We start from the raw sequence: 17568 nt of genomic DNA on the forward strand, positions 1-17568 counted from the left end.
GGTAGCTCAAGTGGTAAAGAATTTGCCTGCAATGCTGAAGACCTGAGTTTCATCCCTGGGTCAGGAACAACCCCTGGATAAGGGAGTGGCAACCCACTCCAGTATTTTATGCTCAGAGAATTCCATGGACAGAGGAACCTGGCAGGCTACAGTCCATGGGGTTGCAAAGAGTTGGACATGACTGAATGACTAACACACATGTACACTGGAATATTACTTATTCATAGAAAGGAATGAGATTGGGTCATTTGTCGAGAGGTGGATAGACCTAGAATCTGTCATACAAAATAAAGTAAGTCAGAAATAGAAAAAATCCTTGTATTAATGCATATATATGGAATCTAGCCTCTTCATGGATCACTGCCTTGTCATGGTGAAGGGGCTGGCATAACTCAATGAAGCTATGAGCTATGCCATGTAGGGCCACCTAAGACAGACGGGTCATAGTGGAGAGTTCTGACAAAATGTAATCCACTGGAGGAGAAAATGGCAAACCACTCCAGTGCACTAGCCATGAGAAACCCATGAACTGCATAAAAAGGCAAAAAGATATCACACCAAAAGATTAGCCCCCCAGTTCAGAAGGTGTCCAATAAGCTACTGAGGAAGAGCAGAAGACAACTACTAATAGCTCCAGATAGAATGAAGTATCTGGGTCAAAGTGGAAACGATGCTCAGTTGTGGATGTGTCTGTTGGGGAAAGTAAAATCTTCTGCTGTAAATCAGTATTGCACAGGAACTTTGAATGTTAGATCCATGAATCAAGGTAAATTGGATATGGTCAAGCAGGAGATGGTAAGAGTAAACATGAACATCTTAGGAGTCAGTGAACTAAAATGGATGGGAAAGGGTGAATTTAATTCAGATGACCATTATATCTACTACTGTGGGCAAGAATTGCTTAGAAGAAATGGAATAGCCCTCATAATCAACAAGAGTCCAAAATGCAGTTCTTGGGTTCAACCTTAAAAATGACAGAATGATCTTGGTTCATTTCCAAGATAAACCATTCAACATCTCAGTAATACAAGTCTATGCTCCAACCACTTATGCCGAAGAAGCTGAAGTTGATCAGTTCTATGAAGACCTAGAAGCCCTCCTAGAACTAAATGCAGAGTTCCAGAGAATAGCAAGGAGAGATTGGAAGCCCTTCTTCAATGGACAATACAAAGAAATAGAGGAAAAACAACAGAAAGGTTAAGGCTAGAGATATCTTCAAGAAACTTGGAAGTATCAAAGGAACATTTCTTCTGAAGATGGGCACAATAAAGGACAGAAATGATAAAGAGCTAACTGAAGCAGAAGATATCAAGAAGAGATGGAAGAATACACAGAAGAACTATATAATAAAAATCTTAATGACCTGGATAATCACCATGATGTAGTGTCTCACTCAGAGTCAGACATTCTGAAGTGTGAAGTCAAGTAAGCCTTATGAAGCATAGCTGCTTCTAGAGGTGATTGGAATTCCAGCAGAGCTATTTAAAATCCTAAAAGATTTAAATTGCTGCACTCAATATGTCAGCAAATTTTGAAAATCCAGCAGTGGCCACAGGACTGGAAAAAGTTAATCCTCATCCCAATTCCCAAAAGGCAGTACTAAAGAATGTTCAATCCACCAGACAATTGCACTCATCTCCCATGCTACTAACGTTATGCTCAAAATCCTTCAAGCTATGTTTCAGCATCATATGAACTGAGAACTTCCAGATGTTCAAGATGCATTTAGAAAAGGCAGAGGAACCAGAGATCAAATTGCCAACATTGGCTGGATCATAGAGAAAGCAAGGGAATGCCAGAAAAGCATCTACCTCTGTTTCAGTAACTAAGCTAAAGCCTTTGACTGTGTTTGTCATAAAAAACTATGGAAAACTCTTAAAGAGATGGGAATACCAGACCTTCTTACCTGTCTCCTGAGAAACCTGTATGCAGGTCAAGAAGCAACAGTTAGAACCTTGTATGGAACAACTGATTGGTTCAGGATTGAGAAAGGAGTACAACAAGACTATTTATTGTTACCCCGTTTATTTAACTTATACACAGGCTGGATGAAATGCCAGGCTGGATGGGTTACACTGGAATCAAGAATGCTGGAGAATATCAACCTCAGATATGTGGGTGATACCACTCTAATGGCAGAAAGCAAAAAAGAACTAAAGAGCCTGTAAAACTGAATATTAAAAAAAAAAAAAAAAAAAACTAAGATCGTGGGATCCAGTCCCATCACTTCATGGCAAACAGAAGGGAAAAGTGACAGATTTCCTCTTCTTGGGCTCTAAAATCACTGCAGATGGAGACTGCAGCCATGAAATTAGAAGACAATTGCTTCTTGGCAGGAAAGCTATGACAAATCTAGACAGTGTGTTAAAAAGCAGTGACATCACTTTGCTGACAAAGGGCCGTATACTCAAGGCTATAGTCTTTCCAGGAGTCATGTACGGATGTGAGAGCTGGACTATAAAGAAGGCTGAACACTGAAGAATTGATGCTTTAGAACTGTGGTGTTAGAGAAGACTTGAGATTGAGAGTCTCTTGGACAGCAGGGAGATCAAAACAGTCTGTCTTAGAGGAAATCAACCTGAATACTCATTGGAAGTACTGATGCTGAAGCTGAAGCTCCAATACTTTGGCCTCCTGATGCAAGCAGCTGACTCACTGGAAAAGAACCTGATGCGGGGAAAGGTTGAAGGCAGAAGGACAACAGGGTGACAAAGGATGAGCTGGTTGGATGGCATCACCAATTCATGAACTTGGGTAAACTCTGGGAGATGGTGAGGGACAGGGAAGCCTGGCATGCTGCAGTTAATGGGGTTATGAAGTGTTGAATGAGACTTGGTAACTGAGCAACAACATGGAATCGAGAAAAATGGTACAGATGAACCTATTTGCAGGGGATGAATAGAGTTGTAGATGTAGCGAATAGATGTTTGGGCACAGAGCAGGAGTGGGGAAGTGAGGGAGATGAATTGGAACACTAGGATTGACATATATACACTACCATATGTAAAACAGATAGTGAGTGGGAAGCTGCTGTATAGCACAGGGTGCTCAGCTCAGTGCTCTGCAATGACCTAGAGGGGAGGGATTGGGGGAAGGGAGGTCCAAGAGGGAAGGGATATATGTATGCATATAGCTGATTTACTTTGTTGAATAGCAGAAAATAACACAACATTGTAAGGCAACTATATACCCCAATAATTTTTTTTAAATAAGTAAAAATTTAAATATCCTCACAGGAAATGCTTGGAAAACCTTTCTGCAAAGAATTCAGTTCAGTTCAGTCACTCAGTCGTGTCCGACTCTTTGTGACCCCATGAATCTCAGCATGCCAGGCCTCCCTGTCCATCACCAACCCCCGGAGTTTACCCAAACTCATGTCCATCAAGTCAGTGATACCATCCAGCCATCTCATCCTCTGTCATCCCCTTCTCCTCCTGCCCCCAATCCCTTCCAGCATCAGGGTCTTTTCCAATGAGTCAGCTCTTCGCATGAAGTGGCCAAAGTATTGGAGCTTCAGCTTCAGCATCAGTCCTTCCAATGAACACTCAGGACTGATCTCCTTTAGGATGGACTGGTTGGATCTCCTTGCAGTCCAAGGGACTCTCAAGAGTCTTCTCCAACACCACAGTTCAAAAGCATCAATTCTTCGGCGCTAAGCTTTCTTCACAGTCCAACTCTCACATCCATACATGACCACTGGAAAAACCATAACCTTGACTAGACAGACCTTTAAGTTATATAAAAATCCACTCATTGAAATTTTGTATTTATTTTATTGATCACTTGATAAGAAACTTGAATCTACCAGCTGTTTACTTTCTGAATTGATGGACAATGAGGGCTTAAAGAAGATGGACGGGATTCTATTACACATTCATATAGGATTGTGGGCTAAGGCAAATGCCTGTTGATGGAATTCAAGAATATAACTAGTTTTCAGAATTTAAATAATACTGATGTGGCAGCTGAATGGAAAAAAGTACTTGGTGGAATATATGTTGTCGAATTTTACCTACTGTATATAGCATTGTGAGTTGAAGAGATGTTTGGAGGGCTATTTTAATTTTTATATGCATAGTAGTGCTCATTTATGTCATTGATAAGGCATAACTTTAAATGATTATTACAAATGCTTTGGGGTTCTATAAATAGAGATTAGATTATCTTGTTTAGATTATCTCATGTGAAAATATAATTTGTAGTTTCTTGCAGTTCAGTTATGAAAGAGATTGTCCACTTGCAACTTAACATGGTCTTTTCATGCTTTTTATAGCTACTTGGGCATGAAAGTAGCTATTTTATTTTTAATATTTTAAATTTTTATTAATTTTTATTATAGTTGCTTTCCAATGTTGTGTTAATTTCTGTTGTACAGCCAAGTGAACCAGTTGAACATATATCCTCTCTTTGGATTTCCTTCCCAATTAGCTCACCACAGAATGTTAAGTAGAGTTCCCTGTGTTATACAATAAGTTCTTAAAAAGCTACTTTACATGGAAGTATATTTCCTTGTAAATTACAAGGAAATGGTAGATCATTTCTCCTTTTCCCTGTTAATTCATGTGCTGGTAGCAAAGCATTGGAGAAGGGAATAGCAATTCACTCCAGTATTCTAGCCTGGAGAATTCCATGGATAGAGGAGCCTGAGGGTTACAGTCCATGCGGTCGCAAAGAGTATGACTTGACTGAGCAACTAACACTTTCACTTTCACCAAAGTATACCTTACTTTTAGATTATGGGACATGTTGTAAATAATGAGATTTGAAATGTGGAGAAAGGAAGATCAGCTACTTGTATAATTATCTTTCTTATAAGTTTTATTAGAACTTGTAATTGAATTAGGCAAGCCTAGAATGAAGCTGTAGCTTACACATGATTTTTCCCCCATGTTGTTTGTATTTAGTGGGAGGAAAACAGTGATTTTCATATTTTTCTTTATAAGTATATTTTTGAAAGCATTAAACTCTTAGATAACTCTTAGATAACCTGTTTTTTATTCTGTATATATGTAAATCTCTATACAAATTTTATTTATAGAATAAAATGCACAGTATCTTTTTAAACTGCCTGCCATACTCTAGCATGATTGAGGATAAGACAGAGATCTTGTGCTGAGTGATGCTTCTTCATTTCAGGGTTAACTGTGTCTACTGTCCTTTTGGGCATCACAAGGTCTCTGTTGATATTCTACATCCTTGCTAATTCTTCACAAGCTTTGCACAACAAAATGTTGGAGTCCATTTTAAGAGCTCCGGTGTTGTTCTTCCATAAAAATCCAATAGGTAAGTCAGACACCACATTTCTTAATGAATGTCTTGTTAACACATTAAGTGCCTATTTGCATTTTCATATTTGAAAGTGGAAGAGATGCTTGGAAGAAAATTACTGTGTATGTTTATTCATTTTCTACAAAAAGCTTCACTGGTAATTTTTCCTACCAGAGAAAATATGAATATAGGAACATATAAGCTTTTATTCCAATTTATGCATGTCTGTAAAATTACATGAATGTTTACTTTGCAGGATGATTTAGGAGTCCATTTGTTATGTGGCATATGAAACACCCAACATATGATGAAAATGTGTTGATATGTTTTTGACTAGTTGTTAAAACATCGGCTGTGTTACATGGTGTTAAGCTAACTAGGAAGGACCATCTTCCAGGAACATCTCTACAGAAGACAGGCTGTGTGTTTCTTTCTTTCATTGCCCATCCATTTCTGGGACCACAGAGCTCTGACATGTGCTCATATTTTGAGTTTTACCTAAATGGTAATATAAGATTAATTAAAATACAAAATCAGTGAAATGTAAACATCCTCTTCAATAAAATCAACTCTCTAGTTTTACAATGGACTTTTGGTTACATTAAAGATGTCTTATGGTATGTAGCAGGTGCATCTTCTTTATTAAGTAAGAGTGTCCCTGAAGGGTTCCTAGTGGTTGCTTCCTCCACCCTGAGGCACTTGTCTTGCTTTGGAAGGTAGCCTCGTGACCTGGGTTCCTATGAAAAGCTAGTTCATCAGTGCACATACCCCCTCTATTCAGTTGGTTAGACTTGTGCTGAGGCCCAGGGTGGCTTTGTTTTTGCAGGTCATGATTGAAAGGACAGGTTGAGGCAGGGATGTGACTGGAGGGAGGACAGCAGTAGCCTTGGCCTGGCCATCAACTAGCTGTGTGATCAAGATCAAAGTAGGTAGATACTACTGGGCAGGCAAATCTCCGGGAAGGATGTTGTCATGGTCATAAGTATGGACTCTGGAGCCAACTTTCTTGGTTCAGTCCTGAAGATAGTTACTAATAGTAATAGCCAGTTATAGTTATGTTAATACTTATATGTTAGTTATTTAATTTCTCTGTGTCTCAATTTTCTTAGCTATGTTATTTAATTTCTCTGTGTCACAGTTTTCTTACCTATAAAATGAGGATACTATTCACACACTTACTGATATCTTGATGTTCTGGGCATGAAGCAGGTTAATACATTCACAGTGCTTAGCACAGGGTCAGTGCCTAGTGAACCTCAGTGAGGATGTCGACATGGTGTCTGGGAACTTCTCTCCTGTGAAATGGAATTAACCACTGCCATTTTTGTTTCCCAAGACTGTTGTGAGGATTAAATAAGACTGTTTAGTGCAGCATCTTGTGCAGATTTATTCAACACATATTCTTTAGTCCAGGCACTGTGAGGAGCACAGGATGGTAAACTGCAGAGGCCCACACAATCTCATTTTATTACGAATGGTGTGAGGAAGTAATTGGAAGAATCTTTGTTATTATGGCTGTGAAGTTGCTCTACTTTTCCTATTAATGTGGAAACTACAGTTGTACATTTGGGAGCATCAGGTGGGACTGAATTTCTGTTATCACAGCTTGTGACCACTGTTAACCAGGCTTTTGATGACCTGTAGGCTTCTCCAGATGCTGATTTATTGTTCAAGGATTTGGAACCAAGTTTAAATCTTTAAGGTCATTAATCCTAGAGCAGCAGGCATACACAGTGTGTATCTTGTCTCCTCCTCCTGTGTCTATTATCAGAACTTCATCCCTTCAAGAAAATAGAAACCCAAATAAGGACTGCAAAGATAGACCCAAAGGTTTAGGGGCTAGTTATTTACTCTTTTATTGGTATATTAAATTTGAACTCTTCCCTGTTCTGTTATCAAAAGTAGAATTTATAATAGATTGTTTATGGTATCTTTGTTTCTGGAATGTGATGGCATGAAGAGAGAACCACACAGAGTGGTATTACTTGTTACTAAGTTCAACCTCGCTCTGCTTGCCTCCCAATGCTAATAAGTCTTACAGACGATGTGTTAAGGCAAAGAATAATGACTTTATTTGGAAACCTGGCAGACTGAGAAGATGGCAGACTGATGTCTCAAAATGGCCATCTTATTGGGATCTGGATGCCTGGTTCTTTTATAGAACAGAGAGGAGAGGAGGTGAGAAAGTAAAGTCAAAAGGCCATTTATCTTGCACAATAAGAGGGTATTTGTTCATTTTGTCTTTTCTGAAGCCACTGACAGGTGGTGAGGGTCAGATTGTCTCCCTGTGAGCTGAAAAAAGCCACTTTAGTTTAACATTCAGGCAGAGGGGCAGGGTTCCCTGACCAAAACAATGACTAGCAGTGGTCAAAGAAACAGATCCAGCATGAAGTCAAATTAGTTCCTCCCTGTTATAGTTCCTTTGGTGTGCACCTCCCCTGTCTGGGGCCAGTGTCCTGTTCTTTCTCATCCTGAGTCTTCTCAGAGTTCACCACCCTTGCAGGGGTGGCTGCAGAGTCCTGATGGCTGCAGCATCCTCTGTTTAGTGATGTGACATTTTTAGTTTACCCCAGGTATTTACCAGAAATTCCTATATTCTATCCTTCAGCCTTAAGGATATACTATTACTGTGGATTCTGAGAAGGGAAATAAAATAAATAATAAGTGATTCTTAGTCATTTAGTAATATTTCTGTTTTTCTGCCCATATCCCTGTGGTCGTCTTAGATGCTTACTTGTAAGTCTGTGCTTGTCACACCTGGTACACCTCTGAAAATAGCAACTTATTATCGCAGTAGTAAACTCACAACTTGGAAATGGCCAGAATCCAAAATGTCCCAAAATGTGAGGTGCTGTGAACCATCTGGAGGGAAAAAAAAAAATACTGAGAGTATATAATTATGTTTATTATAGAAAGCATCACTTGGCAGAATTAATCTTGATAATTAAAGCAAAATTTGTGTGACAATTAGGATTAACTTAGGTATTTTGCAACTGTTTATTTACAGATTTAGCACTTGGAGTGAGCCTTAGATGGGATGGATCTAAAGGGAGGGAACTTTCTCAAATCCACCAATTCTTCCTGATATTGCCACAAGGTTCCCCCATTCTTTTAAAAAGCAGGGCTAAGTTTCAATTTCCCACCCAATGCCATTTGGTGGTATTTTTGTTTCTCCTCAGGTATCATCCTATTTTGTCTTTGTTTTTACCACTGACATTGGCTTATTTCATATGAATTTGTAATATATTAAATTTGTTTTTGTTTTACTGCTAAGTCATGACCAACTCTTTTGTAGTCCCATGGACTGTAGCCTGCCAGGCTCCTCTGTCCATGGGATTTTCCATGCAAGAATACTGGAATAGGTTGCCATTTCCTCCTCCAGGGGATCTTCCTGACCCAGGGTGAACCCCTGTTTCTTATATCTCCTGCATTGGCAGATGTATTCTTTAGCACTGAGTCCCTGGGGAAGCCAAATATATTAAATATTTAATGCAGTACTTTATTTTTTTAAAGATTTATTTATTTATTTTTAGTTGTATTAGGTCTTTGTTGCCACACATGGGCTTTCTCTAGTTACAGCGAGCAAGGGTTACTCCTCATTGCAGTGCCTGGGGTTCACATTGTGGTCGCTTTTTCTGTTGCAGAGCTCAGACTCTAGGCACATGAGCTTCAGTAGTTGTGGTGCACAGGCTTAGTTGCTCTGTGGCATGTGGAATCTTCCTGCACCAGGGATTGAACACATGTCCCGTACAGTGGGGACACTGTACCACCAGGGAAGTCCCTAAATACATAGTCTTCAAAAATATTGTTTTGATATGTTCATGAATTATTTCTCTTAAAACTCCTGAGGAAATGAGTAATTTCTCGTATCCTGTTCTTGCAGGAAGAATTTTGAATCGTTTCTCCAAAGACATTGGGCATATGGATGACTTGCTGCCCCTGATATTTCTTGATTTCATCCAGGTAATGTATCAGTCCTGTCAGAGTTCTCACAGGGAAGAGCAGAGTGCCCATTTCTCAAGGATTTTTCATAGGGGCTGAGGGTGGGCCTTTCAGTCTGGCAATGTGTCCTGTTATCTTCAGTAAAGGCTGTGTTTGTGAGAGAAAGGTGAAGTTCTGATTGGGATCCTGAGTTAAAATGAGTCACCCCTGGGGCAGGAGTGTCTACACAGTCACATCAAGGTTGGTCTGAAGCAGTGATATGATGGGTAAGTGGTTCTCCTTCTGCCTCCAAGGTGTCTGGCGTGGATTCCCTTTACTGTGAGCACATTTCATAATATAAAAATAATCACCTCTCATGGAAAGATATCCTAGATTAACTAAATTATGCATTGTATTGGGCTTTCCAGGTGGCTCAGTTCAGTTCAGTTACTCAGTCATGTCCGACTCTTTGCAACCGCATGAAATGCAGCAAGCCAGGCCTCCCTGTCCATCACCAACTCTCAGAGCCTACCCAAATTCATGTCCATTGAGTCAGTGGCGCCATCTAACCATCTCATCCTCTGTCATCCCCTTCTCCTTCTGCCCTCAATCTTTCCCAGCATCAGAGTCTTTTCAAATGAGTCAGCTCTTCACATCAGGTTGCCAAAGTATTGGTTTCAGCTTCAACAACCAGTCCTTCCAATGAACACCCAGGACTGGTCTCCTTTAGGATGGACTGGTTGGATCTCCTTGCAGTTCAAGGGACTCTCAAGAGTCTTCTCCAACACCACAGTGCAAAAGCATCAGTTTTTCTGCCAATGCAGGAGATGCAAGAGACATGGAATAGATCCCTGGGTTGGGAAGATGCCCTGGAGAAGGGAATGGCAACACACTTCAGTATTCTTGCCTAGAAAATTCCATGGACAGAGGAGCCTGGCGGGCTATAGTCCATGGGGCTGCAAAGAGTCGGACACAATAGCACGAGCATGATGCATTGTATTCCCATGGAGGACAAATAGCTGCTGCACCATTTTATTTGGATAAGGCCACGTGTGGTTACTTACAAAGAAAAGTTTGGCTAAGAATAAGGTGAAAATAATACTTTAACAAGGACAATGTTGTTTATTTGCTAAGTTGTGTCTGGCTCTTTTGTAACCCCATGGATTGCAGCCTGCCAGGCTCCTCCATCCATGGAATATCTCAGGCAAGAATACTGGAGTAGGTTGCCGTTTCCTTGTTCAGGGGATATTCCTAACCCTGAGATCAAACTCGTGCCTCCTGTGTCTGCTGCATTGCAGGCAGATTTTTACCACTGAGCCACCTGAGAAGTCCAAGAAGGACCATAGAGAGCACCTTTGAAGACACAAAAGCTTTTAAGCCAGTAATTCCATTCTGGAATCAAAGTCATCTCAGAAAATGTCTTTTGTTTATGGAGGCAGTTTTTATTTTCACAAGCTGATTGCTCTGTCTTAAGGTGTCTTGAGAGAGAGAGAGAGACCTACAGGAATACCTTCTATCTAGCCTCAGTTTGTCTGTGAACTTGAGGTTCTAAGAAATAATGTTAGGTCATCTCAGCTCTCATCCTCACATTCGGTACTGTTGCTCTTATGGAGTGGCTTTTTTTTTTTTTTCTCTCTCTCTGTTATTCTGTCTACTTAACAGTGATTAAGCCTGTGGGGAATTTACTTTTTATTTCTAAGTGTTAATTTTGGAAATGAAATGCATTTGTCAAAGTGAAAGTGAAGTCTCTCAGTCGTGTCGGAGTCTTTGCTACCCCGTGGATTGTAGCCCACCAGGCTCTTCTGTCCATGGGATTTTCCAGGCAAGAATACTGGAGTGGGTCGCCATTTCCTTCTCCAGGGGATCTCCCCAACCCAGGGATCGAACTCAGGTCTCCCACATTGCAGGCAGTTGCTTTAACCTCTGAGCCACCAGGGAAGCCCATTTATCAAAAGCTGCACACAAAAATGCAGTAATGAACAGTGCAACAGTGTCCTACAGACAGTGCAGCCTGTGGGCAAGGCTTCCACTGTTACCAATGAGAACTAAGCTGAGACTCAGAGGCAGAGGACTTTTACTGCAATGATGTCTGATTGTTGATTTTCTCTTCTGCAAACTTATTTTATAAATGTGCCCTGCTGAGTTTAGCTACATAATTTATCCCCAGAAACAATTTTTCCCTAAAAACAGTGTCATGTTTTGACAGTGATTATAAATTACTTTGAAAGGATTTTGTGAAAGGTTCTGTTTCTTTGCTACAGCAAGCTAGGCCAAGGTTGGGTTTCCACCATGGCTTAGCATATGGTTAGTTAGTCATCATAATCAGAATTTGTCACATATTTTTGGATGGCATATAGAGGGACAGTGGTAGATGCTACCTGATTTCAGCAGGAAATATTATCATTAAAGAGAAGACAAAATTCTAATCTAGCTGATTTCCAGTCCCTCTCTACCACTTGTAGTTCAATTTTCTTGAATTTTGGTGGAGGTGTCCTGTAGTTCATTAGAAGTAAGGGTCTGCTCTTTGACAGAGAGGCTCGGGATGAGCATGGAGCCTGCATATTCTTCACTGACTGAGCAAGTAGCTAAACCTGTGAGGATGGATAAGATTGCCCAGAGAGAGGAAAGCATTTTAGGAGCCAAGATCAGAAGCTTAGGGAAGGCTTGATATTCAGAGAGAAAGCAGAGAGAGAAGAGAAGTACTGAAGACACATAATGAACAGCAAGTAAGAGAGGAGGACATGCGGTGGAGACCTGAGGAAGGACAGGTCTGTTCAGTGCAAATGAGGAGGTGAGTGCACGGAAATTTGTTGGTTGATTTGGAATCAGGAAGCATCTGGTGACCCCAGGAGCAGGTTTCAGATGGGAGTAGTTAGAGAGCAAAGGGCTGTAAATTCAGGAGGCATGGAGGGAGTTGAGGTGAAGACAGCCTGAAAGGAGTTTGAATGAATCAGGAGAGAGGCCCATCTGGAATGAAGGGTCTCAGAAGCTCTTGCCTGTTGTTTGAGATTTTAGTTTCTGGGAGGGGAGTATAAGCTATGATGGGTGATTTTTCCCTCTCTTCTGTCCTTCCCTTCAGCAAGCAAGAATTGAGGCCATGAGGTACAGAGGTGAGTCAGGCATGAAGCCCTCCCCTCATGGGTTTCCTCCCTCCCCAGGGAAAGAAGGCATCTAGAGATTCACCCCTTGATGGCTTTGGAATCCTAATTGTGGAAGCTCTGTGGAGGAAGTCCTGGAAGGCAAACTGGATGTGGAGGCTGGAGGCAGTTAGGGAACCTGGTCCAGGAAGTGGCAGAGCTTCTAGGAGGTGACCTTTGATCCCAGATGAGAGGGAAAGGCCACTGTGGATGGTGAGGCAGAAGGTGCTGCTGGAAACCGAGTTCCTGTGTGGGACCCCGTCTTTCTATCATCAGCTGAGAGGGGGGAAGGGAAGGGTCTGGAAGGGCATTGTTCAGCTGTGTTAGTGTACTGGTGTTCAAACTCATTTTTTATGATTTTGCCTATCCTTGGTTTATTTGATAAACCTTAGAAGATTCTTGATCATTTTTATTTTTATTACTTCAAAAGTGTTTATTCCATATACTTTCCCTCATCTAATTCCTTCTCATTCCCTTAAATGGAATTTCAGATAATTTATTTAATATTTTGTGATAGTAATGTCAAGTGTGGCTAAGGAAAACCTTGGATTCTGAATAGTGGTCTACCCTGCAGCTCAGTCCATCCCCTCAGGTGATGTCACTCAGGGACCACATCCCAACAGAGAGACGATCATGAGTTTGTGCACCATCCTGTACACTAACTCACAGCTACCAGCCTGTTCAGTCACATTATATGAGTGGTTGGGCAAATTGGAGTTGTCCACCATTTCAAAGGATGAAGGAAAGCAGCATATGTGGTGTGATTGCACCTGATAATCATTCATGATGTCAACGGCTTTAAAGTTTGTCAGTGCAGAGCCCCGCAGTCTCCCTTTCCAGTCCCCTATCTCGGCTCTTCCTTTTACCATCTCTACCCCACAAAGCCACACACTCCTTTCTGTAAAATTGAGAAAATAATACCCAGTTCCTAAGATTTGTTGGGAAGGCAAAATGAAATTCATTTTAATTAATTTTTTGCATAATATCTAAATGCATGTTGAGCACTAGGTAATGGGTAACTATTTTTAAAATACCACATGTGTGTTTTAGGTAAGAGAAATAGTCTGATGACAGTGGCATTTGCTGTTGTTCATTCACTAAGTCATGTTCAAGTCTTTGTGACTGCATGAACTGCAGCACGCCAGGCCTTCCTGTTCCTCACTGTCTCCCGGAGTTTGCCCAAGTTCATTTCCATTGAGTCGGTGATGCCATCCAGCCATCTCATTCTTTGCCACCCTCTTCTCTTTTTGCCTTTGGCAAAGTGACATTATATTGTATTAAAATTATTGTCAGAGACAGTTTCCAGGCCCATAAATATCATCTCATGAGTTTGTATCACAGAGATTCTAGGTCTGTAGTCCTTGGAGATTTTGATGGATACTTTCTTATGTAGACTCACAGAATAAAAATCAGTTGTTTTCAAGATAGACCACTGAGCATTAAATATTTCAGAGTAATGTAATTTTCATACAATTTGCCAAAGTCCCAAATAAAACTAAGTTAGAAGTGTCAATTATCTACAATTCTTGTCATTGAAATCATCACCTCCAAGGAGTCTTCCTATTGCTAAACAAGTGAAAATGAAGATGAGATGTGGAAGTTAGATTTAGATATTTTAATTTTCCAAAAAAAGTTTGGGACTGCTCTGAGCTTGTGAACTTGCACACAGCTGCCCTCAGCAAAATGCTGTGATTTATTGAGGAAAACTAAGTTGCAAAACGTTTATTCCCCACACACCCCTCATTCAGGAAAAACAAAGAAAATCAGCAGCTTGTTAGAACTCAACTGACTCTTCACATCCTTTCATGGACATAAAGGGCAAATGCCCTTGAGCCACCAATGGCGGCCGTGGTGGGACCACCAGGGTGTGTGTCATTCCCTCCTCAGCACACATAGAACACACTGACTGCAGCTTTATGAAGTGAAAATGCTCAAGAAAAAGAAACTATGAAGGAGGTGTCCTCAGTCATTTCTTTCCAGAGAGGGGAGTGCAAAAGAACAGGTCACTGCATCTGGATATTGAGAGCGAAGCCTGAGACTCAGCATAATAAGTTATTATGGGTCACTTGCTTTTACAGCCTTTATGTGTCTCAGCGTCACTGACCCTTGCCTTTTATTGTGTCAGGAAAATGTGTAGGGAGATGTCAGGAGATGTCAGGGAAAGTGTGTAAAGAGTATCCCAGCCTCTCCCACTGAACAATGACTTTGTCATTTTGAGATCTCTGTGGGTGTTGATCCCTTCCCTAACCCCTTCCTCAAATCCCTCTTGGGGATGTTTAGTTTTAATATATATTTAATCCTAGTGCTTTGTGGATATTCCTATCAGTAGCTTGCTGTTTATATCCATAGTGGAGATCAAGGTTTAATTTTAATTAAGTCTAATGTTTACCTTTTTTTTTCTTTTGTAGTTGATGTTTTATATCCTAAGAAACCTTTGCATATCCTTAGCAGTGTGAAGATACCTTTCTATGTTCTACCTTTTTAGATATTGATGCATCTTGCACTAATTTTTGTATGTGGAAGAGTAATTAGTGGTTGACGTTTATTTTTTCTATTTATTCTTCAGCATCAGTCCTTCCTGAATATTCAGGACTGATTTCCTTTAGGATTGACTGATTGGTTCTCCTTGCAGTCCAAGGGACTCTCAAGAGTCTTCTCCAACACCACAGTTCAAAAGCATCAATTCTTTTGTAGCCTTATGAAAATACATGGGGAATATTTCCATTTTTAGTGGTCAGTTTAATGTGTCAGCTTGACCAGACTACATTCCTCAGTTATTCAATAAAAAGTGATGTGTGTGTTGCTCTGTAGGTATTTTGTAGATGCGATTGAGTCCAAAATCAATTGATTTTAAGTAGGGACAAGTATCCTACATAGTCCAGTGAGCACAGTTCAGTCAGTTATAAGGCTTTAAGAGCTAAGCCTTCCCTGAAATAAAAAGAAATTCTGGTTGTGGAGAACAGCATCAGCACCTTCCCACAGGTTCCAGCCTGTCCTCTGTAACAGCCAACCCTGAGGATTTTGGACTTGCCCAGTCAAGTTAGATTGTGGAGTATTATCTTTTTCATATTGCTAGATTCAGTTCATTGGTATGTGTTTAATATCCCAAGACAGTTTGGTTTATAAAATTTTTCCTTCCTTTAATGTCTTTATCTCGTTTTAATATCATGATATTGCTGGACTCATGTACCCTGGAAAAGTTTGGTAAAACTTTTCTGCACAATGTTTTTGTGAAGCCTTCTAAACTTAAAGTCTTTTCTGTGGAAAATTTAAAAACTATGTATTCAGGGAATTCCCTGGTGGTCCAGTGGTTGCGACTTGGTACTTTCACTGCTGTGGGCCTGGGTTCGATTGATGGTAGGAAAACTAAGATCCCACAAGCTGCACGGTATGGCCAAAACAATAAAATAGAGTAAAATAAAATAAAGGATTCAAATTCTTAAATCAATATGTAATTATCCAGATTTTCTATGTCATTGTGTTATTCTTGTATGTCATTTTTAAAGACATTTGACCTTTACATTAAAATTTAAAAATTGATCTGCATGGTGTTTATTATATTCTCTTTGTAATGCTCATGATATCTTTTGTATTAAAGTGAAAGCTAAAGTGTTAGTTCCTCAGTCATGTCTGACTCTTTAAAACCCCGTGGATTGTAGCCTGTCAGGCTCCTCTGTCCATGAGATTCTCCAGGTAAGAATACTGGAATAGGTTGCCATTTCCTTTTCTAGGAGATCTTCCCAACCCAGGGCTCAAACCTGGGTCTCCCATATTGCAAGCAGATTCTTTACCATCTAAGCTGCCAGGGAAGCCCAATCTTTTGTATTATCCTCTTTTGATTCATGTAATGGCAAATTCCGCCCCCCCCCTTTTTTTTCTTTTGCATTTTGTGGTGATTTCAAAGAACTACGCTTTGTATTTGTTGATTTTTCTGCTTAGAAGTTAGCTTTCTTTTTCATTTGGGTCTTTTGTCATTAGTTGCTTAGTTGTGTCTGACTTTTTGTGGCCTCATGGACTGCAGCACCCCAGGCTTGCCTGTCCTTCACTATCTCCCAGAGTTTGCTCAAACTCATGTCCATTGAGTTGATAATGCAATCCAACCACTTCATCCTCAGTCCCTCCCTTCTCCTACTCCCTTCAATCTTTCCCAGCATCAGGGTCTTTTCCAATGAGTCAGCTCTTTGCATCAGGCAGCCAAAGTATCGGAGCTTCAGCATCCAGTCTTTCCCATGAGTAATCAGCATTGATTTCCTTTGGAACTTACTGGGTTGATCTCTTTCCTGTCCCAGGGACTCTCAAGAGTCTTTTTTTTTTTTCTTCTTATTTTCATTCTTCTACATAATTTAATATGCTGTTTGTTTATTTATAAGATGGATCTCAAAACCTTGACTTTTAGCTTTTTTAAAGACTTTTAATATTTTTTTAAATACAATTTTTTGGGAATATAGTTGTTTTACAATGTTGTGTTTATTTCAGCTGTACAGCACAATGATTCAGTTATACATATACATGTCTTCATTCTTTTTTAGATTCTTTTCTCATATAGGTTATCATAGAATGTTGAGTAGCTTCCCTCTGATACACTTTTGTAGTGCTCTTCTTTTAAAGGTGTACTTTGTTAAATTAGAAAATAAGTGGACTCCAGACTTAAAGTTTGTAATAAGATTGAACCCTGACAAAAGAGGAAAGGAAGCTATTGATCAATGAGATATACTAAACATGAAGGAGGAAATAAACCATGTTTCCCTAAAGCTTGTTGTGGTGGTTAACAAACTGTGAACCAAACCCCACCATCCACACTTCAGTGGAGTTAGCTGTAACTCTCAGTTGGGAGTGAATTGAAGGATACCCAAGTCCCAGAGCTTACGTGGTTGTGAAAATATCCAAGGCAGCCAAATGAGGGATGAAGAATGTGATTAATGTATCCCAAGCAAAGGGCAGGTTTAGAAAAGCTTAGTCTTAGGCTTTGTATGTGTGTGTGCACTTGTTAGTCGCTCAGCTGTGTCCAGTTCTTTGCAATCTAATGGGCTAGACTGCCAACCTCCTCTGTCCATGTAATTCTCCAGGCAATAATAATGGAGTAGGGTGCCAATCTCTTTTACAGGAGATCTTCCTGACCCAGGGATCAAACTTGGGTCTCCTGCATTGCAGATTCTTTAACATCTAAGTCACCAAGGAAATCCAGGGTCTGTATAGATCTCATCATATAGATTGGAGAAGGCAATGGCACCCCACTTCAATA

At 40.3% G+C, this 17568-nt stretch overlaps 1 protein-coding gene across 7 annotated transcripts in view; it reads left to right on the forward strand.

Annotated features, from left to right (window-relative positions):
* The window catches only part of LOC133049208 (ATP-binding cassette sub-family C member 4-like), a 161194-nt gene that overhangs the window by 75576 nt on the left and 68050 nt on the right, over window positions 1–17568 (forward strand). For all 7 annotated transcript variants that reach the window (XR_009691242.1, XR_009691241.1, XM_061133158.1 and 4 more), the window contains 2 exons: window positions 5137–5283; window positions 9152–9231. Coding sequence is in view for 5 of the 7 variants with exons in the window: in XM_061133158.1 (XP_060989141.1) it covers window positions 5137–5283; window positions 9152–9231 (227 nt within the window). In the remaining 2 variants the exon portion in view is untranslated. Of the gene's footprint in view, window positions 1–5136; window positions 5284–9151; window positions 9232–17568 lie in introns of those variants that run through there.

The sequence above is a fragment of the Dama dama genome, chromosome 30, assembly GCF_033118175.1.
Source record: "Dama dama isolate Ldn47 chromosome 30, ASM3311817v1, whole genome shotgun sequence".
NCBI lineage: Eukaryota > Metazoa > Chordata > Mammalia > Artiodactyla > Cervidae > Dama > Dama dama.